Source organism: Schistocerca gregaria, chromosome X (genome assembly GCF_023897955.1).
Source record: "Schistocerca gregaria isolate iqSchGreg1 chromosome X, iqSchGreg1.2, whole genome shotgun sequence".
Classification (NCBI taxonomy): Eukaryota; Metazoa; Arthropoda; class Insecta; order Orthoptera; family Acrididae; genus Schistocerca; species Schistocerca gregaria.
Window position 1 is genome coordinate 803,395,677 of NC_064931.1, and position 27,862 is coordinate 803,423,538.

At 38.2% G+C, this 27,862-nt stretch overlaps 1 protein-coding gene across 6 annotated transcripts in view; it reads right to left on the reverse strand.

The window, feature by feature from the left end:
- LOC126297438 (SRSF protein kinase 3-like) overlaps window positions 1–27,862 on the reverse strand; it is a 367,448-nt gene that overhangs the window by 120,006 nt on the left and 219,580 nt on the right. For all 6 annotated transcript variants that reach the window (XM_049988286.1, XM_049988284.1, XM_049988287.1 and 3 more), the window contains one exon: window positions 6,236–6,715. In XM_049988286.1, coding sequence (XP_049844243.1) covers window positions 6,236–6,715 — 480 coding nt within the window. The remainder of the gene's footprint in view (window positions 1–6,235; window positions 6,716–27,862) is intronic.

A 27,862-nucleotide genomic window follows, 5' to 3' on the forward strand; every position in this document is an offset into this window, starting at 1 on the left:
TAGTAAAGAAATAAAATTTCTTTTGTGCAACAGCTTGCTGATTTTTTCAACAAACTTGGCTTTGTGTATAGTCTTTGACAGCAGCTTTGCAAAGTGTACAGACAGAAGTCATGTACTTTCAAGTGTTTCATTCAAACAAGCATTAAAATAATTTGTTGTTCATGGTTTTCTGTCTTCATTTGTTTCTAATTCCTTGACCAAGTTGAATAATTCCTCAAAATATTCGATTATCCATCACCGCAGTTAGCTAACTGAATGGACCCTCCCAAGATGTGTGTGTCTAGACTGCTCCCTGTACGTGACACATTGGCAAGGGATGGGTCAGCGGTCACTCAGCACTGTGTGGTCCTCAGTAGAGTCAGTATACATATCCACTTATTGGTACAGCATAACACTGTTTGTATTTATTCTTTGTTTGTCATAATGATTTTTCATACAATACTGACACAACCATTAAACTGTTCAGAATGAAGCATCTCCAACTAACATTGTGCAGATATTAGATTCAATTTGCACTTCCTGCCTTTATTTATTCGTAAACAAAGACTCCAAGACTTTCCCATTCCTAATACCATACACAGTATGAGACGAGACTCAAGTGTTTATGATGGTCATGAACACTGATGACATGAAATACCAAGTCTTTCCAGAACACATGCATTAATCGTTTGGCCTCTCTCTACATCGAGGTAGGTTTCCCTTCGAGACAGGGACCTGCCACCTCAGGCTACCACCGCAGATGTCAGACAAATGCCACACTTCCAAGCAAGTCACGTACACTCAACTCAACTGCCAAAACAGAATACTTGAGAGAATAACAGACATTTATAAGGCAAGAGGACACAGTGTTAGTGTTTTTAGTAATAGAAGTCTTAGACACGCCATATATATATCTGCAGAGAAGAAAAAGATTGTCTGACAATCCACAAGAAATCAGCTGTCACAGCAGTAACATTCGTGTCAGGAAAGAGAATGTAGGCGACATGCAGGCTGAAGACTGTCCAACAGCCATAACAAAAAAACAAAACACAAATGAAGTGACCAGCTTTAATGGTCTAGTTGGACAGGTGTATCCCTCTCCCCCTTTTTTCTTCCTTGTCTCTCTGAGTTGATTGTGGGTACCACATTTGTATGGGTTTTTCTATCTACTTAATTTATACATTTGTCTTACACTTTTTTTCATGTTCCACTGAACATAAAAATAAATTGTAATACAGTTGTATGGAAATACTGGAATGATTACCGGGACAAATAGAAGTATCTATGGACAACATTTGGCAACATGCTGGAAATCACAAAGAATGGAAAACATGAAGAACCAACTAGAGCCTGTTTTATCCACATGATTGGCAAGGACTACAGTCCTTAGGTGCTTCTGTTATACCAGGATGTATTCATGTCATTTACCAATGGAATTTCTTGCAGGCATTAAAAGCCATTATAGACCATGAAGAAACAAGGGCTCCAGCATCACAAATCAGCTCAACAAGCTCCTGAACAGTGATTGATCTGATCAGTTATTCACCAACAGGGAAACTATATTCCATTTCAATAAATAAGTTTCATTCAATACCACACTTATTTAAAACTGTTCAATAGCCATAAGTATCACAAGTAGCCAAGGTAAAAGTACATGACACATTGACATGGCAGTCATAATTCACTCTTAAGTGTGCAATACTCCAGCACTCCACAGCAAGCAATTATCCATCTATCCGTAAGTACTGGTGTGACAAAGATGAAGTACTGGCTTTTCTGTGTCAGCTTTTGGATGACTACAAATATGGAGTGAAGATAAAGCAAACTACATGAAGCAAAGTGGAACACTGCATTCACAGTACAGATCACACAGAATGTCTCAATTGAGTGACAAGGTCGTGGACACGATGCGAAATGGAATCATTCAACAATCGGATATGCTCTTGTCCTCTCTTCTCCTCCTCCCGTACAAGAAAGGTGAGTATGGAGTTTCTGAATCACCTACCACAGAACATCTTCACTAAAACCAATGTCTGTCTATTGCACTGAAACAATGACAACTTTGATTGTTTGAAAAGAGTAAATATTTTTGGAATACAGATACAGAATACTTACTGGCAAATTTAAGTTGAGAAACCTGACCAGAAAAATACTGATTTCAAGACTTGATAGCATTATTGAATCCGAACTTGTGCAAGTTGGTTTATGCAAGACTCCAGCCCTCTCAAAACATGAAGGACGATCTGCTTTGACACCTCAGACAGCCAATGTATCTTCTATCTAGATAAAAATTCCCATTTTTTCCCTAAAAAATTTGAAGAGCATCTAACAAGAGGAGGGTCTGACTTGTGGGTCACATATTTTGATCAAGTTTTGCAAGGATGGTCTATAATGAAAATAAAAAGGTAAGTGTTTTCGCTTTTTGCTAGACACTGCCTAGTTTAAAAAAAAAATCCAAGTTGATGATAGAAAACCTTATTTTCAATGCTACACACACATCGAAAGATTGTCTAAAAACAAAGATTTTTTATTAATAAACGTAATATACAGTCCAAAATCAATAATCTTAAGAGTTAGTAATGTTTCTGTGTTTTCATTCTACATCTACATCTACATCTACATCTACATCCGTACTCCGCAAGCCACCTGACGGTGTGTGGCGGAGGGTACCCTGAGTACCTCTATCGGTTCTCCCTTCTATTCCAGTCTCGTATTGTACGTGGAAAGAAGGATTGTCGGTATGCTTCTGTGTGGGCTCTAATTTCTCTGATTTTATCCTCATGGTCTCTTCGCGAGATATACGTAGGAGGGAGCAATATACTGCTTGACTCTTCGGTGAAGGTATGTTCTCGAAACTTTAACAAAAGCCCGTACCGAGCTACTGAGCGTCTCTCCTGCAGAGTCTTCCACTGGAGTTTATCTATCATCTCCGTAACGCTTTCGCAATTACTAAATGATCCTGTAACGAAGCGCGCTGCTCTCCGTTGGATCTTCTCTATCTCTTCTATCAACCCTACCTGGTGCGGATCCCACACTGCTGAGCAGTATTCAAGCATTGGGCGAACAAGCGTACTGTAACCTACTTCCTTTGTTGTCGGATTGCATTTCCTTAGGATTCTTCCAATGAATCTCAGTCTGGCATCTGCTTTACCGACGATCAACTTCATATGATCATTCCATTTTAAATCACTCCTAATGCGTACTCCCAGATAATTTATGGAATTAACTGCTTCCAGTTGCTGACCTGCTATTTTGTAGCTAAATGATAAGGGACCTATCTTTCTATGTATTCGCATCACATTACACTTCGCTACATTGAGATTCAATTGCCATTCCGTGCACCATGCGTCAATTCGCTGCAGATCCTCCTGCATTTCAGTACAATTTTCCATTGTTGCAACCTTTCTGTAGCTAGAGTACCTGTCATTCTATGAGTCTAGTAGAGTGAGGTCAGTGGTCGGGTTTCCAAGTTTTAGACTACCAAACCGCTGGTCTGTGTTTGATTCTTGGTCATGACTTCTTTTCCATTTAATTTTTTTTAACATATCTGATAATATCCTGATAACGGGAATACCTTTATTTGCCTCTTTTTTAGGTAAAACATTAGGAGGTGTGATTAATAATTTGATTACTTATTTGATAAGTGTATGCAATGTATCAACAGTTATCTTCATCATGATAAATGATGTGCTACGATAGGAATTTCGTAGAGATGATGATGATGATCTGACCTCTGCTGTGAAATCAATGAAATGTGCCTCTTTTTGTCAATTGAGGGATGTTTACTTTTTCTGACACACAAAAAATTTCATTGCACGACTTCAAAATCATGTGACACAGCAGAGAATTACAAGATAGGTTGGACAATATCAAAATTCTGGTGTTGGTCCATAACCAGTATCCACGCCTGTCTTTCAAGATATGCTTTTCTGCCTTAGCACACACCCAAATTGATATCTGATAGATGTGCTTTTAGTAATGTGAATCAGATTTGTTTCCCACGAACAATGTACCAGAAAACATGTCAATGCAGAGAGATTTTGTTCACGTAATATTTTTGTTTTATCTGTTTGTAACAATTATTTTTGGCTTACTTTGTATCTGCATCAATAATTCTATGTCAGTTTGTAGTGTTCCTTATATAGTGTGTCGTATCTAGCAAGGAAATTCTTCTACTATGCTTACATATTTCAGTTACATGAACTTTTGAATGATGATGTTTAAATTGTGCTTGTGAACTTAAATAAGTACTGAAGTGATTGTTATATAATATACTATAAATGGCTTGGTCCATAATTTAGGAACATACGGTTAACTGTAAAAGATGTGGTGAAGCCCTGCAAGGTACAGAAGTAGCATGGCGGAGTGGAAAATGTGTGGCTGGTGCGCAAGTGGCAACTCGTCCTTCGTGATGAGCAAGGAGTCTGGGCTGAGCAGAGCTGTGGTTAACTTCTCGCTAGCAGTAGCAGATCACTGGGCTCATATTCCTGGAGTTTTTAGGCCAGAAGAGCTTAAGGGCAGTAGTTATGGGCCGAGTCCAACAGCATTGCTATGATTGCATCACTGCTAGGTTAATAGCCACTGCAAAATTATGCCACCAGTCCCACCAGCCTTCCACTAAATTGTTTATATTTGGCACTCTGTAAATGGAGCAGGTATTTGCAAAATTTTGTTTATTTTAATAATCATCATGGTGTTACTAGAAAAACTATCTTACACCCATGATTATACCAAATCACAAACGTGGACAGAAATCCTATCATAATGAATTTAATTCCACATGTCCTAATTTATTATGAGAAAGTGGTTAAACTTCAATTTAATGTTATGTTGTCATTTGCTCAGGCAATTACACTTTTGATTAGGTCAAAAGACTGCTTATGAAAGAACATTGTTATTTAAAGAGTTATAGTTTGTTTGCTCACTTAATTAATAATAAGGATACTTACAATTTCTCATACATACTGGTGTAGTTTTCTTAATGAGCATGGTTCTCCAAACCATGAAAGTTTAAGGGTCCTCATGTACTAGGCTACTTAGTTAATGAAGCAATGCAAAAGCTCCTTCAGAACCAGTGTAGTTAGATTTGCATTCTGTTTAATTGCTTCAAATTGAGTTTAGGAAAGAACCGTTTACTGTGTTATCTATTCCAATGCAAGTTGGTTAATGCACAGTGCATAGGCATAGAGACCCTGTGCTAAGCAATGAAGTAACGGAGTATGATCATTAGTAGACCCCTGATTTAAATTCAGAATCATTTCAAGCTTTTCCCTGTTCAGTACTGCTACTAGTTTCATGTGTGTTGGTATTTGGTTTTATAAACTGTTGCATCTACTTCATTTAATGTATGTGTTGTTGAGAGAAATATATTGCTGTTTAATATCTCATTGGCCATTTGCTTATCTGGCTTACTAGTTAGTAGCACATTTATCTGCAAGGTTAGGTAACTGTGCTGCAGTGTGAACAGATATAAGGAAAGAGTTTAGTGGGTGTGACAAGGAAGATTAGGTTAACCTTAGCACTGCCTTCTGCTTTATCATTTTGCTTCACGCAAGAATGCCTAATTAGGGTGGCAACCTGTTTTAATATGTAATGTTACAGCTTGCTTTTATGCAGGTTGTTGGCGACAGCTTCGCATAAAGAAACATGTTCAATAATCAGAGAGCCTTGAGAGGTAGCCCACCTTTGCATTCAAAGGTGATGACATGAGATCTCTGTAGGTACAATGATGTTCAAGGACATCACTACCTAGGACCTTTGACATGATCCAGAGTTTGCATACCATGGTATCTGCTAGAAAATCCTAGAAAATATTGAGCCTCCATTTTTTATGGGAAGGGAGCAGTGTTCATATACCAGGGTATGTGCTCACCTCCAGATTTTATTTTTATCCATATCTAAGGGTTCAAAGAGATACTGGATCTTAAAAGTTAATATGGCCAGAATTATTTATGATGATGATGATGATAAGGATGATGATGATGATGATGATGATGATGATGATGATGATGATAATAATAATAATAATAATAATAGTAATAATAGTAATAATAATAATAATAATAATAACCATAGCCTTTCTGTTAAATATCAGCCTCACATTACATTTTATAACATTATGTAATTTTTTGTATTAAGAACAGTTTAACTTGATTTTTTGCAGCAATGACCTGTTTCTTTCTGCAATAAGTTGCACATTTTTCCAGAGTAGTTGCACAATCTATCATAATGCTGATATCTAGAAGAGAGAACTTACTTGTCTTCTGATCAGCACACCCTTCCACCGGCTTCTCAGCTGTCAAGTTCGAGGGCTCCTCGGGATACGAAGGCTGTTTCACCTGAGGTTCAGGACATGGTACCTCAGTGACAACAGCTCGCCTGGGATCAAGAATAGCACAGTCTTCCACTATCATAATATTTGACCGAGCTGGTGATATCCTATCTTCGAGAGTCAACTGTGACAAACTCTTAATAACATCGTCCACAGATGTCTCCTGAATTGCAGTTAGTTCTTCTTCACATTCATTAGCACTATGCCCATTGCTATCACCCTCAAGTTCAACATATCCAGCACTCTTGTCAACAGACTTGTTTTCTATTAATTCATACTTTTCTATTTCCCTCTCCAATTCTGCCTGCCTTCGAGCTTTTTTCTTCATTTTCTTCCTCTTATTTTTGGAAATTTTCACAGCCGTGTTAGGGCTCTGAGCTTGAAATTCCTTGGGAGCAGCACTCACTGAAAAAAAGTTAAATTTGTGTTAATATCATAAAAGAAGTTAATGTTGCTCCCTCACATTCAGGTTAATCAACAACAATTTACATATTAGTCAAAGTAAAGATTATACACAGTACATGTATGAGATGGTAAAACAAATGAAGCTATTACTAAAATAATGTCTCCCTGTAGGGAAAACACTGTCAGTTGGAATAATGCAGGTGTGTGTGTGTGTGTGGGAGGGGGGGGGGGGCGGCGGGGGAGGGGGGGCATGCACACTAGTTTTCCAAGACATTGTCCAATAGCAAGAGCTCAGTAACCTTTTCAAAGTTGCTTCTGTGCTTGGGTACACCTCAGCGCCTTGACTATACAGCAACTGGTAATCTTTACTCCTGAAACTTACCCAGTACCACGTTATTTATGCTTCATAATTGAGAAATGAGCCCAAAGAACTGCATTTCATTAACACGCCCAATTCTGCTGTGTGCCTTCTCTTCACTGTTTATATTTCAGCAAATACAGTGTCAGTAAAATAAAAAGGTAAAATAAATAAATTTCATCAGATAAAAATTTCTGAAGATCAACAGTAAAATTTTGAAGTGGTCAGATGAGGACAAAATTAACCCTGGTCTATTGTTACAGAACATAAATGGCTATGTCACAATTTATTCAAACTAATACTGTGAAGAAGATAGATTGTTACTCACCATATAGCAGAGATGTTGAGTCGCAGACAGGTACAACCGACAGACTAGTAACACATGAGCATGCAGTGCAGTTTGGAAAGTGGAATGTAGAACACAGGAAAGAAGAGGAGCATTAGAAGACTACATTACCCAGTCTCCATCCTTTTCTCTCTCTCCTTTCCTGCGTTCTACATGTTGCCTTCCAAACCCAGCCATATGCACGTGCCCAGTAATAAGTTTGTTGTGCCTGTTTGAGACTCAACGTTTCCACTATGTGACGGGTAGCAATCTATCCTTTTCACAATACTGTCATTATTACATCCTCTATTTTCCACTATATTATTCAAACCAACTTAAAAATACTGCAGTAATGCCAGAATAATTCACAGTAAAGTAAATTCATCAACTGCTGTGTCTTTAATGATAGAAACTGTTTCACAATCCTCATTCAACCCAAATCAGATGTCATAGTCACATCACAGTTCTGGCAACTGAATGATTTACAGAATTAAGATTCTTTCACTTCATGCCAATGGCCTCATAAAATAGGATAACTGAGATCCAAAAACATGTGAACCCCTAAGGCTAGAATGAGCATATAAGTGCCTTTACCGCAAAGACCATCCATTGAGTGAATCAGAGTGTCCACATCTGAGGAGGTCTGACATAATATAAACCACTGTCTTAAAATTTATAAAATGTACTCAAACCAAATATGGTTTACTCATTTAATGATAGCCTCCTCCTTCACGAAATACTTTGCATTCTGGAGACAGGTCAGTGCATATCCAAGTGACACCTGCATGTCAGTTGTTCATGGCGTACACATCAAAGCATAAGAAATTAATGCCATTATGAGGAGAGACTTACAAGTACTTGCAAAAACAATGAAAGGGAAATACTTTTCAGTGCAAATCATTTTATGATTTCTCAGAACATTTGCCTTCAAAATTTATACATTTCTACACATATTCAAACCAAATCTGGACAATTTTTTCCACTGCAATGTTGATACTGGTACATCAACAAGGCTAGGAGGATTGTACAGCTTCTCATAGTGATGAAAATCACAATCCCTGCATTTTTTTTTTTTTACCACATCCAACGAGGAGGAGTCTTAAGTTGATAAAACAGATTAATCAGGGCAAAAGAGACAATCATTCTGAATTTTTCTCTGTCAAAGAACCAACTTTTTGACATGCCGAATGACAGCTGGCACTGTCACAATAAATAATTACCTGCCTTTCCCTGTTTTTCACAATTTCACTAATGACTCGTAGCAGACAAATTGTCACATACTGTCCAGCATTAACTGTTCCTGCAAGCAATGGTCACAACACGTCCAGTGCAACCACAGAAACAAACGAAAACTTTCTCGGATGTTCTATGTGCAAGAACTAATTTTGTCAGTTTCATTTTCTCTCAGAACATCTGAACAGTTGACTGATACTCATTTCATGATTTGCACAAATAAATCCAAGCTGTTGCACCTGTTAAGGCCGTTGAGCCTTTCCCCAAACAAACTGGTACAACCCAGTTATTACCAAAAGTTGAATAACTCCAGCCACTGTTGTTGAGTTAGGCCTTTGCAAAAATTGGAAAATACAATAAAAACCTTACTTTGACATTTCCATATTTTCACTTAAAAAAAAAAGAATACCAACAAAACATTTTTAAAATGACAGTGATGTCACAGCTCAAGAGCATCCTCTACTGACCATTTATACGAACTTGTCTTCTACAAGTTGAGCAATAGTATGATTATTTCAGATATTCAAAAGAAAAAAAAACATATACTTATTGTCCGATTTAATAAGGAAATTGACCTACAAAAGTTGGATGAATGCAGACTAATGAGCCATCTGAAGTTCAAACAGTTATGAACAAGCAGTGTGCAGAAAACATATGATCCGCATTACAAGAGGATGGACATTAAAGGCAAGAAATAAATATTAAACATGTCTTACAAATTTACATTTACCCCAATACAACAGAACATAAGAAAAGAGAAAGAAACTTTAATATGTCAACAAATTTTGTCAGGAAAAAATAATAGTAAGGGTAAAAACGGAGTGTCACCCTCAGAGACTACAGCTATAAGAATGAAGTAAAATAAATATTTAGCATTTCCGATCTTATCATTATTAACATTAACAAAACTATTTGCAAAATGACCTACAGACAGAAGAAATAGTGCATCCCTAGTGTAGAGAAACAACTGAAAGAGTTGAAAACAAATAAGTCACCAGGTCTGGAAGGAATCCCTGTTCACTTTCACAAAGAGTACTCTATGGCATTGGCCCCTTACTTAGCTCACATTTATCGTGAATCTCTTGCCCAGTGCAAAAGGCATTGGCCCCTTATTTAGCTCACATTTATCGTGAATCTCTTGCCCAGTGCAATGTCCCTAGTGAGTGGAAAAAAGTGCAGGTGACTCCTATATGTAAGAAGGGTAAAAGAACACATCTGAAAAAATTACAGACCAATATCTTTAACACTGGTTTGCTGCAGAATTCTGGAACACGTTCTGAATTTGGATGTAATAAATTTCCTAGAGACCGATGAACTTCTGTCCCTGAATCAGCATGATTTTCGAAAACATAACTCATGTGAAACTCTGCTTGCTGTTGTCTCACATGATAGACTGCAAACTATGGATGAAGGGCAGCATGAAGATTCCACATGTCTAAATTTCTGAAAAGCATTTGACATGGTACACCACTGCAGACTGTCAATGAAGGGACGAGCATATGGAATAGGTTTACAGACATGTGAGTGACTGCAAGATTTCTGAAGTAATAGAACCCATTATGTAGTCCTCAATGGCTAGTGTTCATCAGAGATAAGGATATTGTCAGGAGTGCCCCCAGTGAAGTGTGATAGTAGTCCTATTGTTTTCTATACACATAAATGGTATGGTGGACAGAGGGGCAGCAATCAGCAGTTGTTTGCAGATGATTATATGGTGTATGGGAAGGTGTTAAAGATGAGTGACTGTAGGAGAATACAAAATTACGTCGAGAAAATTTCTAGTTGCATGATGAATGGCAGTAGCTTTAAATGCAGAAAAAATTTAAGTTAATGTGGATGAGTAGGAAAAACAAACCAATAATGTTTGATAACAACATTAGTAGTGTCCTGCTTGACACAGTCACATCATTTAAATATCTGGGTTTAACACTGCAAAGCAATATGAAATGGAATGAGCATGTGAGGAATGAGGATTGTGGTAGGGAAGCCGAATGATTGACTTCAATTTACTGGGAGAATTTTGGGAAAATGTGGTTCACCTAAAACGGAGACCACATATAGGATGCTAGTGCAGTCTATTCTTGAGTATTGATTGAGTGTTTAGGATCCACATCAGGTCAGATTAAAGAAAGACATTACAGCAATTCAGGGGCGGGCTGCTAGATTTGGTACTGATAGATCTTAACAACATGCAGGTGTTACGGAGGTGCTTCAGAAACTCTAATGGGGATCTGTGATGGGCAGGCAACATTCTTTTTCAGGAACACTATTGAAAAAATTTAGAGAAATGGCATCTGAAGCTGACTGCAGAACGATCCTATAGCCGCCAACATACATTCTGCGTGGACAACAAAGACAACACAAGAGAAATTACAGCTCATATGGAGGTATACACTGGTAAGCCAAAACAGTATGACTACTTGCCCATCGTAATTTTGGATGTCACCTGGTAGCACTGTGGGCATGAGACACATTAACAAAACTACATAAGCAGAGTAGACGTGGACAGGGGGTCATCCTAGCAAAGGTATGGGCTGCAAATGGGGATATCCACTGACATAAGTGACTTTGGCAAAGGGCTTATTATTATGCAGAGCTGGCGAACGAGCATTTCTAAAACAGCGAAGCTAGTTGAATGTTAACATACTACCATTGTGAGCATCAAAAAGAGGTAAAAAGACAGTGAAACTACCCCTAGGTGCTAAATGGTTGGACATCCACGACTCTTCACAGAATGTGGGGTTTGGAGGCTCATCTGCTCTGTAAAGTAGGATAGATGATGATCTGTGGCATCTCTGCTGAAAGAGCACACTGCTGGTGCACACCCAAGTGATTCAGAGCACATTGTTCATCCATCATACATTGTTGAACATGGATCTCTGCAGCAAACCATCCCTACATGGCCACATGTTGACCAAACGACATCATCAATTATGATTACAGTGAGCACGGGACCTTCAGAATTCAACTGTCAGTCAGTGGAAACATGTCAGACCTTCAAGTGAATCACATTTTTGCTGCACTAGGTCAATGGTCTTCTCTACAAATGCCATCACAGAGGTGAACAGTGGCTTGAAACATGCAGTGCACCATGGATGCAGGCTGCTGGGAGCAGCAGTATGCTATGGGAGATATTCTCCTGCACTGGCATGGAAACTATGGTAGTAATTGAAGACACACTGAGTTGAAAACCACATGCGTCCCTTCATGCTTGATGTCATCTTTCAGTAGCGTAACTGGCTGTGTCTCAGAGCCAGAACTGTGCTACAGTGGTTTTAGAGACATTATAGTGAACTAATGTTGATGGCTCAGTGACCAAATTTGCCTGATGTAAATCCTATGGAACCCATCTGGGTCACTATCGAGCACTATCACTATATACATAAATCAGCAGTCCATTATTTACACAAATTACACGGTCTGTGTATAGACAATAATACCACATACCTCCATAAACCTACCAACAACCGTACAAACATTTCACATTTGACCATCGGGCAGACTCCTGTATGGACGACATATAAATAAGCATACTTGGCATAGAGAAGCAGCTGAAAGATTTGAAAACAAATAAATCACCAGGTCCGGATGGAATCCCAGTTCTATTTTAGAAAGGCTGCACTTATCGTGAATCTCTCACCCAGCAAAAAGTCCCGAGTGACTGGAAAAAAGTGCAGGTGAATCCAGTATACAAGAAAAGTAAAAGAACGGACCCGCAAAATTACATAACTTCTATTTGCTGCAGAATCCTTGAACACGTTCTCAGATTGAATATAATAAACTTTCTTGAGGCTAAGCAGCTTATGTCCACAAATCAGCACGGTTTTAGAAAGTATCACTCATGCGAAACTCAGCTTGCCCTTTTCTCACATGATATACTGAGAACTATGGATGAAGGGTGAAGAGCAACAGGCAGATTCCATATTTCTATATTTCTGGAAAGCCTTTGAGACGGTACCCCACTGCAGGCTGTTAATAAAGGTATGAGCATATGGAATAAGTTCACAGATAAGTGAGTGGCTCTAAGATTTCTTAAATAATAGAACCCAGTATGTTGTCCTTGATGGCGAGTGATCTTCAGAGACAAGGGTACTGTCAGGAGTGCCCCAGGGAAGCGTGATGGCACCACTGTTGTTCTCTATATACATAAATGATTTGGCGGACAGGGTGGGCAGCAGTCTGCAGCTGTTTGATAATGATGCCACGGTGTACAGTAAGATGTCAAAGTTGAGTGAGTGAAGGAAATTACAAGATGACTTAGAGAAACTTTCCAGTTGGTGTGATGAGTAGGAAGAACAAACCTGTAATGTTCAGATACAGTATTACTAGTATCCAGTTTGATACAGTCAAGCAGTTTAAATATCTGGGTGTTACGTTGCAAAGCAATATGAGGTGGAACGAGCATTGAGAACTGTGGTAGGGAAGGCAAATGGTTGACTTTGGTTTATTGGGAGAATTTTAGGAAAGAGCGGTTCATCTGTAATGGAGGCTGCATATAGGACACTGGTGCAACCTATTCTTGAGTACTGCTCATGTGCTTGGGATCCTTATCAGGTCGGATTGAAAAAACAAGACTTCGAAGCAATTCAGAGATGGGCTGCTGGGTTGTTAACAGTATGTTTGAACAACATGTGAGTGTTACGGAGATGCTTCGGGAACTCAAATGGGAATCCCTGGAGGCAAGGTGGCATTCTTTACAGAAAACACTATTGAGAAAATTTAGAGAACTGGCATTTGAAGGTGACTTCCAAACAATTCTGCTCCCACCAACATACACCACACATACGGGCCAAGCACATGTGATATGAGAATTTAGGGCTAATACGAAGGCGTACAGACAGTCGTCTTACACTTGCTCTATTTGCGAATGGAACAGGAAAGGAAATGACAAGTAGTGGTACAGGGTACCTCCACCATGCACCTTATGGTGGCTTGTGGAGTCTCTATGTGGATGTAGATCTAGAACAAACTGTCGGATCCCCGATATGCAGAATCAGTGATGTATTTTGTTCCAAAGACAGAGGAACAAGTCATTAAGCAGGTGGTCATAATGTTTTGGTTCATCAGTGTATAGACAGTTGTTTTTTCCTTGCTCTATCTATGAGTGGAGCAAGAAAGGAAACAACTAGTAGTGGTGGTACCCTTCGCCACACACTGTGTGGCAGCTTGTGGAATATGTATGTAGCTGTAGATGTAGATATGAACTAGAAAATGTGAGTGGAGGAAAATCAGTAAACTGAACTCTAAAAATGAATTTTCAGACTTCCACAAAAGATAAGCAACAACAGTGTATTACTTATTATACTGTTTCAAGTGTTAACAGTTTACTAATGTCTGCAGTGGTGGAAGAGATAATAGTGTCATGTCTTGCTCTATATTCAGTCACTGTCAACCACAGATCTGAAATGTGGTCAAATCCACAGCCTACTCTAAAATTCCAAGTCATTCTAGATGTCCATCAACAGCTGCTACACACTCACAGAATGTCTGCTGCATTTACCAGTACATTACAGTTAAGAGATCACACCATTAAGCTTTTCCTTAAGTAAAACCACACTAACCTAGAAAGATAGTGTGTTAGAAGTTCTCAATATATACTATTAATTCTGATAGGTGGCAATTAGTATTCAGTATCATTACGTGACAGAACACACCTATGTCAATTTCATTTATAAACAAAGTGTAACGTATTAAGTGTGAGGAGCCTAAACCAAGCATCGTGCACTTTCTCACACTGTAAATGAGTACAAAATTACAGTCACCCTACAATTGGTAGGACAACAACCGAAAATTGGTATGCTGAAGTGAAACTTCCCTAAGAGAAGCTTACAATAAATATTTTTCTAATACAACACACCTGCTCGAGTGGGCAAAACACAAGCTTTCCTTAAGGCTTCTCACAACCAAACATTTATTTATTCACTCTTGGAAATAGATTTATCTGTCTATAAACTGCACCTGAATAACCTCCACAAAAATATGTACCATATTCCCATTCAGTGATTTAACAGGCTGCTTTGATGCAGACCTCTCTCTTTACGAGAAGATCATCAACACAAGAAGACAAGTTTTCAAAAATTGAGTTCATATTATGTTACTTTCTCAAAACTTATGATGTGATCTTCAAAAAGTATTTAAAAAATCGGATTCAGTTTCAAGATGATTAAAAACAGAATGCACCGAAAACGAAACAACAACACAGAGAAAATGAAAGATTTCTATTATCTGCTCTTTGGAGGTTATGTGACGGGTGCTAATTTGGACTTGTCATGGTCTGAATCCATGTATACTTGATGATATGTGGCATATGAGACAAATGACACACAACATTTTACTCCACAAATTTAATTGGTAATGTTTACTGACAGATTCGGGTTAATTGCCTGCACTGCTACATTACCAAATCAATGGCACTAAGAGTTGCCAGCCTCGCTTTGACCCACAAGACAGGGCTAAATTTCACAGGAAATGCTCCAAAGTCTGACCACTGGACTATAGAATGTTCACCATTAACCGTTCAATACATTGTCTTAAACTGGTTATTGACAACTGTCATTAATAGTTACCATAACAACAAAACAAGAATGCAGTTCACAGTCAACATGGAAAATCACTCAAAAACAGCACAAAGTCCAGCACTTATCTACCACCACCTACAGCTCAATGTTCTGATCTAAGGCCTCGTTTAACCAAACAATTCCCTGCTGACTAATCTGCCAGACTTGCTGAGAATGAATACTTTGCAAATTCTCTGTATAGGAATATTAATACTGTTTATCACGGGGCATAATTAACTCCACAACTTGGAAATGATAGACACTTTACAACAATGGCCAAAGGAACTAAGGGCGCACAGATATGACCAGGAAGTGACTTGTTACAAAAGGATAATAAGGAGTGATGCAAACCTGAAGAAATAACACAAATGATGATGATGATGATGATGATGATGATGATGATGATGTGAGACTGAGGGAATACAGAGAACTTTTTTCAGGAACATGGTATAATTGCCCCCCCCCCCCCCCCCCCACACACACACACAAACAAACAAATTAATCCTGAAGTGACCTCTCCCCCTTTCCATTCATCCCCTCCACCAATACTGTTGCCACTCATTCACATGAGCAGTTTTCTGTAACAGTTCTTATATTAAGTGAATCCAGTGTGAAATGATCACTGTAGTGAATATGACACAATATCTAATTGATAGGTCAGAGCAGTCAAATATTGAAGATAATGAGATTAGAGCACTCACAGCACACTCACCAGTGTCCTTGCTGAATATGAGCAAGTGCATTTAGTGTCTCTCTCTCTCTCTCTCTCTCTCTCTCTCTCTCTCTCTCTCTCTCTCTCTCTCCGCCCCCCCCCCCCCCCCCCACACACACACACAAACAAACAAACAAATTAATCCTGAAGTGACCTCTCCCCCTTTCCATTCATCCCCTCCACCAATACTGTCCACGCAAAGCAAACACTGCCTGTCCTAGTCCCGTCCCAGGTTAGGGACAAAAGTGCTAAGGAACTGGCACCACAAAACAATTTTTTCATTCCATTAATTTCATTATTTAGGAGGGTGAGAAAGGTTGTCCCTCTGACCCATAAAACTCCTGCAAATTCTAACCTAATCCATCCTATAGCTGCTAGTGAATGGCCATTCAACAGCATTCCTCACAGTTGCAAACCTAATCATTGGACAAGGAGTGGTTTGTCAGTGGTGATTAACTATTAATTGTAGTATGTTAACAGGAACAGGAAAAATAACAGAACTATGTGACTGAGATGGTGAACAAAGAAATAATCTTTATATAAAAAAACAACTGTTATAATCCTAAAATTATAACATGCAACATTTATAGCCAGTTTATGAAAAAAATCAGATATGTTAATGAGTAGCTGCTCCACATGCTACTGAAACAGCTAATCATGAATTCTGTACACAGCTGTGGAGATGCAGGGAGCAGCATGGAGAAAGTAACAAAAGTCAGACCAGGCAACTTTTAACAATGGGTTTGAATGGCATACTAAACTGTACAAAACTTAAAATATTCATCTCCTTGTTACTAATGTGAATGGCTTATTATATAATTACTGCACCTAGCAGTTAGGTTACTATAAAAATGTATATCGGACAAAAGAGGCTAAATAACAAAAAGTGTTAGGTTACTTGTTAGAACATTAAAATGTTACTCGTGCAAGATATTACTCTCTAACTAAAATAGTCTTTACAAAAAAATTCTACTTCACTACTAAAACATTCTTATCTTTATATGTGTAGGTCGATGATTCAAAAAGAAAAAGGAAAAGGAAAAGGAAAAGGAAAAGAAAAAGGAAAAAGAAAAGAAAAGAAACAAGAAGTCTATCTAACACTGTAAAGGAAACTCATGACACATGGCTGCATTAGAACACTTTATTAATTTGTTACTTGTTTCAGTCAGTGGCCATCATCTGGCACCAGCATCAATGTTAAAAAACAGAAGTGACGACAAAATGCCAATGTGTAAAACACCACAAATACAAAATGTAACTTCGAAAAATTGGCTCATGCAAGTCAGATGTCAATCATGTTGAACCATAAAATTACATGAGCTGTCACATTCATGAGTATTATTACAGAAGAAGAGTAATAATAATGATGGGAAACCATCACAGCAGAGACAAAAACACCTTAACTGCAATAAACCATCAGCCATCACAAAGCAATCCTATTAAGCAGTTTAAGTGTAACATCTCATATTTTTCCAGAGGGTAATGAAGGAGTGATATACCTTATCAATGTGAACCATATATAATGGTATCAGAATAATACATAACATTAAAATTATCAAGAAAACAAAGAGTTACCACACATGCATGATAACACACAAGCCTGAATAATCACAAAGTAATCCTGTTTAATAGTTTACCAGGTGTACTGGTATGATATTAGCGTTTTTTTGCGAAAATGAAACACTAATTTTGAATTGAAAAGTAAAAACATTTTATTCAGAGTACTGACCTTTGCTTTCTATACATTTTGACCACCTTTTTGGCAATTTGTGGACACCACGCCAATAGATATGTTCATCTTTTGAAGCAAACCAATCAGACACCCAATCCTTGACTTCTTCATAGGAATCGAAGTCATCTTCAGCCAGTGTGTGTCCCATTGATGAAAATAAATGGTAGTCGGAAGGGGCCAAGCCTGGTGAATACTGCGGGTGGGGTAGCAGCTCCCAGCCAAGTGTTTTGATTGTATCCTGTTTTGCTTTGTGTGCAGGTGCATTGTTGTGTAAAAAAATTACTTTGCCACATCTTCTGGCCCATTCTGGTCTTTTTCGAACAATGCATGGTTCAAATTGATTATTTGTTGTCTGTAGCAATTAGTATTCACAGTTTCACCGGGTTTTAGAAGCTCATGATACACCACACCTTTCTGATCCCACCAAACACAGAGCATTGTCTTCTTGCTGAATCAATCTGGTTTTGCAGTCGATGTTGATGGTTGTCCCGGATTAACCCATGATTCTTAAAATAAATTCATTTTTCATCGCCAGTAACAATTCAATGCAACATTGATTTTCTTTCATGTCTTTGAAGCAAAATGTGACAAATGGTTTTTCGGTGTTCCATCTGCCTTGCATTCAATTCATGTGGCACCCATTTTCCACACTTTTGGATCTTTCCCATAGCTTTCAAATGGTCAGAAATTGTTTGTTGTGCAACATTTAGCATTGCTGCCATCTGCTTCTGACTCAAAGAATCATCTTCATCCAATATTGCTTGCAATTCGGCGTCTTCAAACTTTTTTGATGGTCTTCTACGATCTTTCAACAGAATCATTATTTCTGAACCATTGAAACCATCTTTTGCATGTTGCTTCTGACAGAGCATGATCACCATATGCCTCGACAATTATTCGATGCGACTCTGCAAAACTTTTTTTTTTAAATGAAAACAAAAAATTAATGCTTTCTGCAAATCATCACTTTCTGGTACAAAATTCGACATTCTTAACACAATGAAAACATATGATGATGTTTGTTCCATGACTTGATGTATACTAAATATCTTTGACAGATGTCATACAAAACAAAAAAAATTAAGGCTCGTTTACAACAAATGTTCTCTATCGACACATTTTTATCTTAACGCTCATTTCATACCGGTACACCTGGTAATACAAAATATCAAATTTTCCCAGTGGGGACAGAAGAGGTAATATACTTTATGAATATGAACCTTATATAATAGTATTGGAGTCAAATCTATAAGTAAGTTGATAAAAATAAATAAATAAATAAATAAATTAAAAATTTTAATGCGTAAAGGGTAACACACACACATGGTAATGGACCAACCTGAATAACACATATCACAATTGACATGCAGTGATCTGTCATAATGATATAAGGTCACAATGCCTTAACAGAAAGGCCAAAAAGTAAACCAATATAAAAACAAAGATAAAAATGACATGAAGAATTATCTTAAAACTTGCACCACCTGTATTATAAGCCAACTGAAGTAAGGAAACTGAGACATGAACAGACCTTGTTGTCAGGGGTGGGGGGTTAAAATGTTCAAGAATGAGGAGTGGGAGGAGAATGGGGGTTTGGAGATGCTGATGAGTAGGAGACAGCTCTGTAATGGATATGCTAATTGGAAAGTAACTAGATCTTCATGATACAAAAAATAAACAGTCAATATAGCCAATTATTAGTGTGGGGGTAAAAATTTTTTATATAACGTACAACACCTAATTATCCCTTTTTTTGAATCGTCAGTCTTCTGTCTGGTTTGATGCAGCCCACCACAAATTCCTCTCCTGTGCCACCCTTTTCATCTTCATGTAGCACTTGCGACCTATGTCCTCAGTTACTTGCTGGCTGTATTCCAATCTCTGACTTCCTCTACAGTTTTAACCCCCTATAGCTCCCTCTAATTATGATGGAAGTTATTCCCTGATGTCTTAACACATTTTGTATCATCTTGTCCCTTCGTCTTGACAGCGTTTTCTATATATTTCTTTCATCTCCGATTCTGGAGAGAGCCTCCTCATTCCTTACTTACCAGTTCACCTAATTTTCAACATTCTTTTGTAGCACCACATCTCAAATGCTTTGATTTTCTTCTGTTCCAGTTTTCCTGCAGTCCATGTTTTACTACTATACAATGCTGTGGTCCAAATGTATATTCTCAGGAATTTCTTCCTTCAATTCTCTTGGCCAGGACTGCTCTTTTTGTCTGTGCTAGTCTGTTTTTTATATACTCCATGCTCCAACCATATTTTACTGCCTAGGTAGCAGAATTCCTTAACTTCATCTACTTCATGATCACCAATTTTGAGGTTAAGTATTTCACTGTTTCTCATTTCTGCTACTTCACATCACTTTTTCTTTCTTTGATTTCCTCTCAATCCATATTCTGCACTACTTAGACTTTTTCTTCCATTAAATAGATCCTGTAATTCCTCTCACTTTCACTGAGGATAGAAACGTCATCAGTGAATCTTCTCGCTGATATCCTTTCACCTTGAATTTTAATTCCATTCTTGAACCTCTCTTTTATTTCCCTTGTTGCTTCTTCAATATATAGACTGAACAGTAGAGGCCAAAGACTACATCCCTGACTTACACCCTTTTTAACGTGAGCACTTTGTACTTGGCCTTACAATCTTATTGTTCCCTCTTGGTTCTAGTAAATATTGTATATCACTCATCTTCCCCTAAAGTTTACCCCTATACCAGGCGTGGCAGTCAGTCACCACTTATTATGGCATGGGTTGTGTGTGCATCATCCACAAATATGCAGAAACATGCTAGATGGCAATGGTGTATTGAACAGCATCACTGGGGACAGGAATGGCATCTGATGTTTTTGGACGAATTTGGGTTCTGTTCATTTGAAAATGGTGGCCGCATTTTTGTTCGCTGCTTGCAGGGATAGCAGCATCACAATGGCTGCATTCACATAAGATATACAGTGCCAACTCATGGTCTTATGGTGTGGAGCACTATTGGGTACAACCACAAATCACATCTGGTGCCTGTTCAGGGAAATGTGACCAGTGTGACCTATGTGAATGACATCCTGTTACCCGTAGTCATACCCTTCCTGCACAACACCCCAGGTTCCATTTTTCATCAAGTCAATGAGCAGCCACATGTTGCTGCACGAACACATGCCTTCCTGATGTTAAAAGAAGTCAGCCTTTTGCCCTGGCCAGCCAGATCACCAGACTTCTTGCCAATCGAAAATGTGTAAGATACGGTGACAAGATAGATACAGCACTGTGACCCAATGTCTACAACAACAGACGAACTTTCGAACCAGGTGAATGCGGCATCGTTGGTTACACCACAGGACGCTATTTGTGCCTTATACACATCGATGCTATCACGCATGGAAAAGTCATCAGAGACAATAGTGGACTGTGTGCTTACAAGGCTACAGGACATATGCTGAACTGAGGTGACTGAAATGCTAATCATTTGTGCAGAACATACTAATGAATATGAACACCCTATCTATAGTCATTCAAAGTGGTTTTTTTTTTTTTTTTACCATGAGTGTATTTAACAGGATTACTTTGTGATTATTCAAGTTAGTGTGTTATCATGTATGCATGGTAACTCAGTTTTCTTGATAATTTTCTTTTTGTTATATATTATTCTGATACCATTATATATGGTTCACATTGATAAGTTATATTACCCCTTCATACGCCTCTGGGAAAATATGAGATGATACGCTTATACTGCTTAATAAGATTAATTTATGATAGCTGTATTGTTTACTGCAGTAAGGTATTTTTGTCTCGGCTGTGATGGTTCCCCATCATTATCATAGCAGAACACTGTCTATTAGTTATTTAAGAGCATTAACAAGTTGTAATGATTGAAATTTATTTTTTATTTTTTAATTTACAGCCACTTCCCAAAAAAATCCACTACTTCAGTTATCCTTTTCCTTGTCATACACTTTACCCCAGTCAGTACAATGTTCATGTACCTAAACCAAATGACCTTAACTTCCATGTTTTTTTGTAACTTTTATAAGCTCATTTGCTGTTTGTCTGCTGTTCCCATTTAATCTCTTACATTTTGACATTGTGTACTGGTCCCTCTTCAGAAATGTATACCATATAATTCATGTTTGACTGTAAACTAGAGGTCATGTGCTATATTATTTTAGCCTCACATATGACATGAAGTAATGCTTTAATTGGCGGGTCTTGTATACACTTTCTCCAAGGTATACCCTTTTTAAGCTACTGAATTTTAACATTGTGTACCCTGTATTGTTTAACCCTGGTTAGTTTCTTCTTATGGTGAAGGTGATGTAGCTTCTCAGTAATATATTAGGAACATTAATCTTTATCATTTGTTCTCGAGTCACCTTCTTGGGATGTGTACTCGCTGTACTCAGAATTTGGCACTTTTGTTTTAATTGTATTTCAACGACTTTTGTCACAGGTTACTTTTTTTTCCATGTTGTCATCACATAATGCCTGTTAAACAGATAGTACATTGTGCTGTCCATATATAAATTGTAAAAATTTTTATGATTGTGATTTTTGTACAAATGTTACTTATGACTGTACTGTAATCACTATAATTATTGTTGTCTGTCATCATAAAATTATTTGTGCGTGTGTGTCATGATTTATATCATTTGCAGTGTTATATTCGATGCTACATACATGCTGGCTACTCATGGGAGGTCCCAACTACATATGCCTAGTTTGATGTTTTGTGTGTGCCTGAGGAAGGTTTCTGACATGGAAGAATTACTCTCTTGTATTACTATTCATGAATTTGACAGATTGTTCAACACGATTGATGCGCGACTTGCATGAGCCAATTTTTCTAAGTTACATTATGTATGTTAATGTAACCTTGTACATTGAGGTTTTGCCATCATTTCTGTTTTTTAATATTGATTTGGGTGCCAGGTGATGGTCACTCATCAAAACTGGTAGCAAATTAATAAAGTGTTCTGATATAGCCAAGTGTCACATGTTTTCTGACACACAGCCGCTGCTGACAATTACTTGAAGAAAACATTTAACACTATAATGTCATTTGACATAGAGAACAAATCACAACATATGTTGAGGGTCATCATCTTGTTGACGCAAATAAAACTGACCTAATTCCAATATATTTGACTGAAAGTCACACTCGACAACTTGGTTGATGACATTGCCAACGGATCAGAGGAAGAAATTGTCTGTTGATAGTTGATGTACTACACTTACTCTTGCAAATATTATTTATTTATTTACTTACTTACTTACTTACTTACTTACAAGAAGTTCGCCACTGCTGGTTTGCCCATTTGACTCTTGTTCGCTACTTGTGAAAGCTTGTTCTTGCCCTGACATATGATCAATCCTTCTACTTTGGCTGTTTCATCAGTTGGATGATTTCCCAGTAGCCCAATGAGTCCTGGTACTCAGTAGAGTGTTCTCTCTCCACCTTGGTTTCATATCTGCTTAATGGCATTTTAAGTGTTCTAAATCTATAATTCGGTCTAGTCTTTCCCATGCAGCTGGTCAGAGTGAAAGTTTTTACACTAAGATCCTAGCTGTGCTTCAATAGGAAAATAATTATTGCCTCCAGCCAAATGATAGGATATTGCTCATGAGATTATTTTATTGAAATAATCAATAGTGCATCTAAAGCAGTTCCATTTCAGAGTAACTATACAGATTTCAGATTTCAAGTAAGAGTCACTCAAAAATTTTGAATGTAAAGTGATTCTCTATCCTACTTTATAGCAAAAACTACATTCTGCAACATTATTACATATCAGTAAGATTTAGAATAACTTCAGGAAATGAATGAGTTAGAGAACAGTCTCTCTTGAGTATTTATGTATTTGTAACCGCCCCCCCCCCCCCCCCCCCACACACACACACACAAATGAGAACTATTTTTTCAGATTTTTGTGGAAATTTCTGTCACCTTTATGAACTGGACAGCTGAAACAAGATTCTCACTGTGCGTTTATGCTCTGCTTTAGTGCGCAATGGGCAGTCACTGAAGCAGGCGCAGTGCTTGCGGTAATAGTGAACTTGCAGCACTTACTCATGACCTGCTCAGGAGCACTGATTTTACCCAACTCTAAGCTACTGATGGCTGGCTGAACTTCCTAAAACATAAGCCTACTACCACTATCCAAGGGCACGTGCAGCTTGTGAACTCTTTGGTCACTAAAACATTACCCCACATATAAAGACGAACTTCCTACGCACTAACTACTAATGGCCAATATTCATTAGAACAGTTCATTCTAGATAAAGAATTTGTGAGAGTTAGGCCCATAGATTGGAACTATCAGCTCTGGGTATTAAGAAGAACTGGAAAAGGAAGCAAGATCAGTTTTTAAAGACCCATCAAAAGCAAGTCAGGGGTATCTCCAGGGGAAATCTAGTGCAACTATGACAGTAATTGGAGACAAGAGGATGAGGACTTTGAGATCTACCCTAAATATTTAGTCAGATGAGACCAGAGATGAAGGTCTGCCTCATACTTCACCACTTAAGTATCTGGCAAGTGTAGCTACATCTAATTACCCTTCCCAAATTTGTTAGCTGTAGGTAGGTGGAAGGAAGGGCAGAAAGATTGAAATTTAACAACCTGCGGACAACAGTCATTATAAATGGCTGTAGTGGGTAGAAATTAGTCTCTCATGTAGATACATGATTTTTACAATTGAAATTGCCTAAGCTGTCAACCTTGCAGTTTCCCATCTGTGCAAATTTTGGTACATACCCACTGTTGAACAGAGCAGCCCCTACCTTGTATTGTTCACCTAAAGTAACATTACTCTGCACAAGCACCCACATTTTCTCATTCAGACAGAAACTGAGGTAATGAGAATACCGGCATGAAGAATATTTGACCAGGAAAATAGTTCCAGGCCCCCAACCCCCTTTTCCCCCCACTTCTTTATTAGTACTACGCAATGTTTTTATGAATATTTTCCTCAGCTGTAAGGCAAATGCCAGAATCATACATAGTATACACATTTTCCCCAATGATGTTTTCTCTGGCACAATAAAAAAAGAAGGTTCCACAGTTTTACCTGTTCGCACACATCTTACACTACTCACGGTGTTTACGTGGGCAAGGAAAACAAGAGCCCCCGGATTTTTCCGAGATTTCCCGGTTAAAAATACATTTTCTCCCAGATGAAAATAACTTTTACAGACACTTAAACATGGAAAAAGTGTATCAATCTTTTGGATGGCTATCGTTTTATACACCAGCATAGAATTTCTCGGCACTTTAGAAAATGAAACTCCAAGGAAAAAATTAAACACATTTTGGGAAGATCTTTAATGTGCACCAACATGTACTCTGTATATTTTTGTATAACGAAAGTATAAATGCGAATTCCACCAAACACCAATTGTTGCTTTCTGAGGCATTGAAATCGGGATTGGGATGTGTTTTTGAAAGACAGTCACAGCTCGTGTCACGTGATCTCGCCTTATGATGACAGTAGATATTCGGAGTATACAACACGTGATGTAGTCAGCCAATAGCTAGTAAGTAGCACACAAATAGGAAAAGTTAATGGTTTAAATTTATATACATAGTGTTACTAAAAGAAAAGCATAGCTTTCACATATAATTTGGTCTCGAAGATTTGTGGGGGCATAGAACCACTGGCTCACCCCCGAATAACGTCGCTACCCTACCACAGCAAGAACAACTGCATCTTTTCAGATCAGTTTTGTGTTGTAAACGCTATCTGCTACACATATTGTGTATACACTGCGGGAATAAAGGTAGTCATAGTAAGTGACAGGAGTACGAAGGATTATTTATTGCTGTAATTACCACGCTCGCTCCCCAAGCTGCAAGAGAAGCTAAGCTTGCACATATAATGTTGATTTTTTTTTTTTTCACATGTTACACTTTAAGATACATCACACAAATGTGCCAGTAAAATGTTCTGCGCTTGAAATTCTTCTAAATGGCTCATTCTCAAAGAGTTAGTTTTTAAATAAGAGTCAAATGCTCTGAGATTTAAGAAATTCATCGTACATTCTCACACATAGTTCATCTTGCGTAAAAGCAAATTTACTTTGGAAGTAAAGCCTAGTTTACATGACAAGACTAGGTTGCAGGCAACTGCGCTACTGGCCACTGCACATGCACGCCGTGCGTTTGCCCAATTCATTGGTGAAACTAAACACTTTCAGCGTGTTCAAACGATCCACGATATTTCCAACCCCCCCCCCCCCCCCCAAATGTTTGAGATAGGATGCCAAAAATTTAAAAAATTGACTTAAAAAAAATTCATTTTGTAGGGCACATCTTTCTGAACAGTCTGATACATAAAACACACATGTAGTGGCATTCTTCTATCACACGTCACTGTATTTCGTTCTGTGGAAATCAAATGTGTATATTTTGTAATGGATGGCATCAAACAATATTCACAACAGTGGAAATTAAAATGTGCTGTGGTGCCTCTCATGGTCCCAGTTGGCCAACTTGACATTTTGCCACTCTTTTCTAAAAACCTTGCAATTTATACTGGATGGGGTTATTTGTAACCAGAAGAACAAGAACTCTTTAGCAAATTTGCACTCTTTATTGCATATTAGCAAATAACTTGCTGTTTTGTGAGACATAAAAGGAAATATAGGATACATAAAACCATAAAGACAAGAGACAAGCAAGACAGTATACATTTCTTGAATCCTTAGGTCTTAGTATTTTTTTCTCTCTAATCTTGCTACAGCTTTACACGGCGTGCTTTCCTTTCTGCAAAAGAATCTATTACCTCATCAAAGTTCATCAAATGTTATGCTACATGAAAAATCAAAATGTCATTGTCTAATACTGAAAAAGCTGTTAATACAATTAGTACCCACGAATGGTGTGATTTTTCGATCTGATTACGTCTATTTTGTCACTGCCTGCTAGATGAAACGAAACAGGCCTGTCTAATATTGCAGGATTTGTAACACACGTCAAATAAACAAGACTGTTCAGACAGAAATGGTCATTTTTATAGCACAACAGAATATAATTCACGAAGTACCAATATCAAATGCCTATTAGGCCTAGTAAAAGCAAAAAGGTTTATGTCAGAAAATAGTTCCACATTTCATTCATACGCTTCAGCTTCTCAAGTATGAGATCGAAAAGCAGTAGTACAAAGTTTTTGTATACATTTGGAATCGTCATATACTTCCATAATCTGTGTGGTGTCCCCGTTTCTTCTCCTCCTCCTCAGTTCTAACAAACAATCTAATCATCACTAATTCTGTAACTATTACTGCCAGTGTAAAGTCTCATTCTCTGGTTGACTTCACTAAATCTGCCACAATCAGCAGTTTAGTTATCCCACATTTATCCTCTGGGTAGGCGTTATTACATGTTCGTACAACGCGTTCCGTGTGCTACTCCCAGAATTGAACTTAAGCGGCTGCTAGCCGCGGACTGTAAACCTGGCCCTTACTAGTGTAGCAATGTGGCCAAAACTTTTGTCAAAATTTCATTTTCTTGGATACACCCGGAAAGTAATTTTTCATATCTATTATTCCTGTTAGTCGTTTATTTCCACTCTGGTAGTCTGAATCTACGGATTTCGATAGTAGTTACAACAAAGCTGATCATTCGCAAACGTAGTCAACCATATAGCACACAGCAATTGGTATTCACCCTTGCAGCTTTATTCTGCTCAGCTCGTATAGTCCCCTTTTGTCTGCAGGAAAGTTTATTTCTAGATGTGACCGGGATTCCTCTGGCAGAGACATCACATACACTACGCACGCATTGAAAAATCAACTTATGATTCATTCAGAAATCAACTTAGAATGTGTTAGAAATGTTAAAAAATGAACTGGGATGCGTTTCAAAATCATATGAATAATCGATAGACCAAAGTGCGCTGGACGCTAGGTGCTTTATGAAACAAGGCTTTTTTCTCAAAAATATGAATTTGGCACCCTCGGCTCCTGAAACTGCCGCTGGGGGCCAACATCACCGGTTTACCCCCTCTCCCTCCACCCGCTCGCTCCTAGAGCCGGGCCTGTTGTGCATGCATGAAGCTGGCAGCTTGGGCGCCCCAGCAAAATTTTTCCGGGTAGCATCTGGCCGTTTGCTGCTGCTGCTTATACACCTAACTGTCACACTTCTGTAGCCAGATGCAGGAGAAGGTACTACTCATACACGACTCAACTACGCATGAGCCCGCTCGCAACTGCTCAAACGAATCTAAT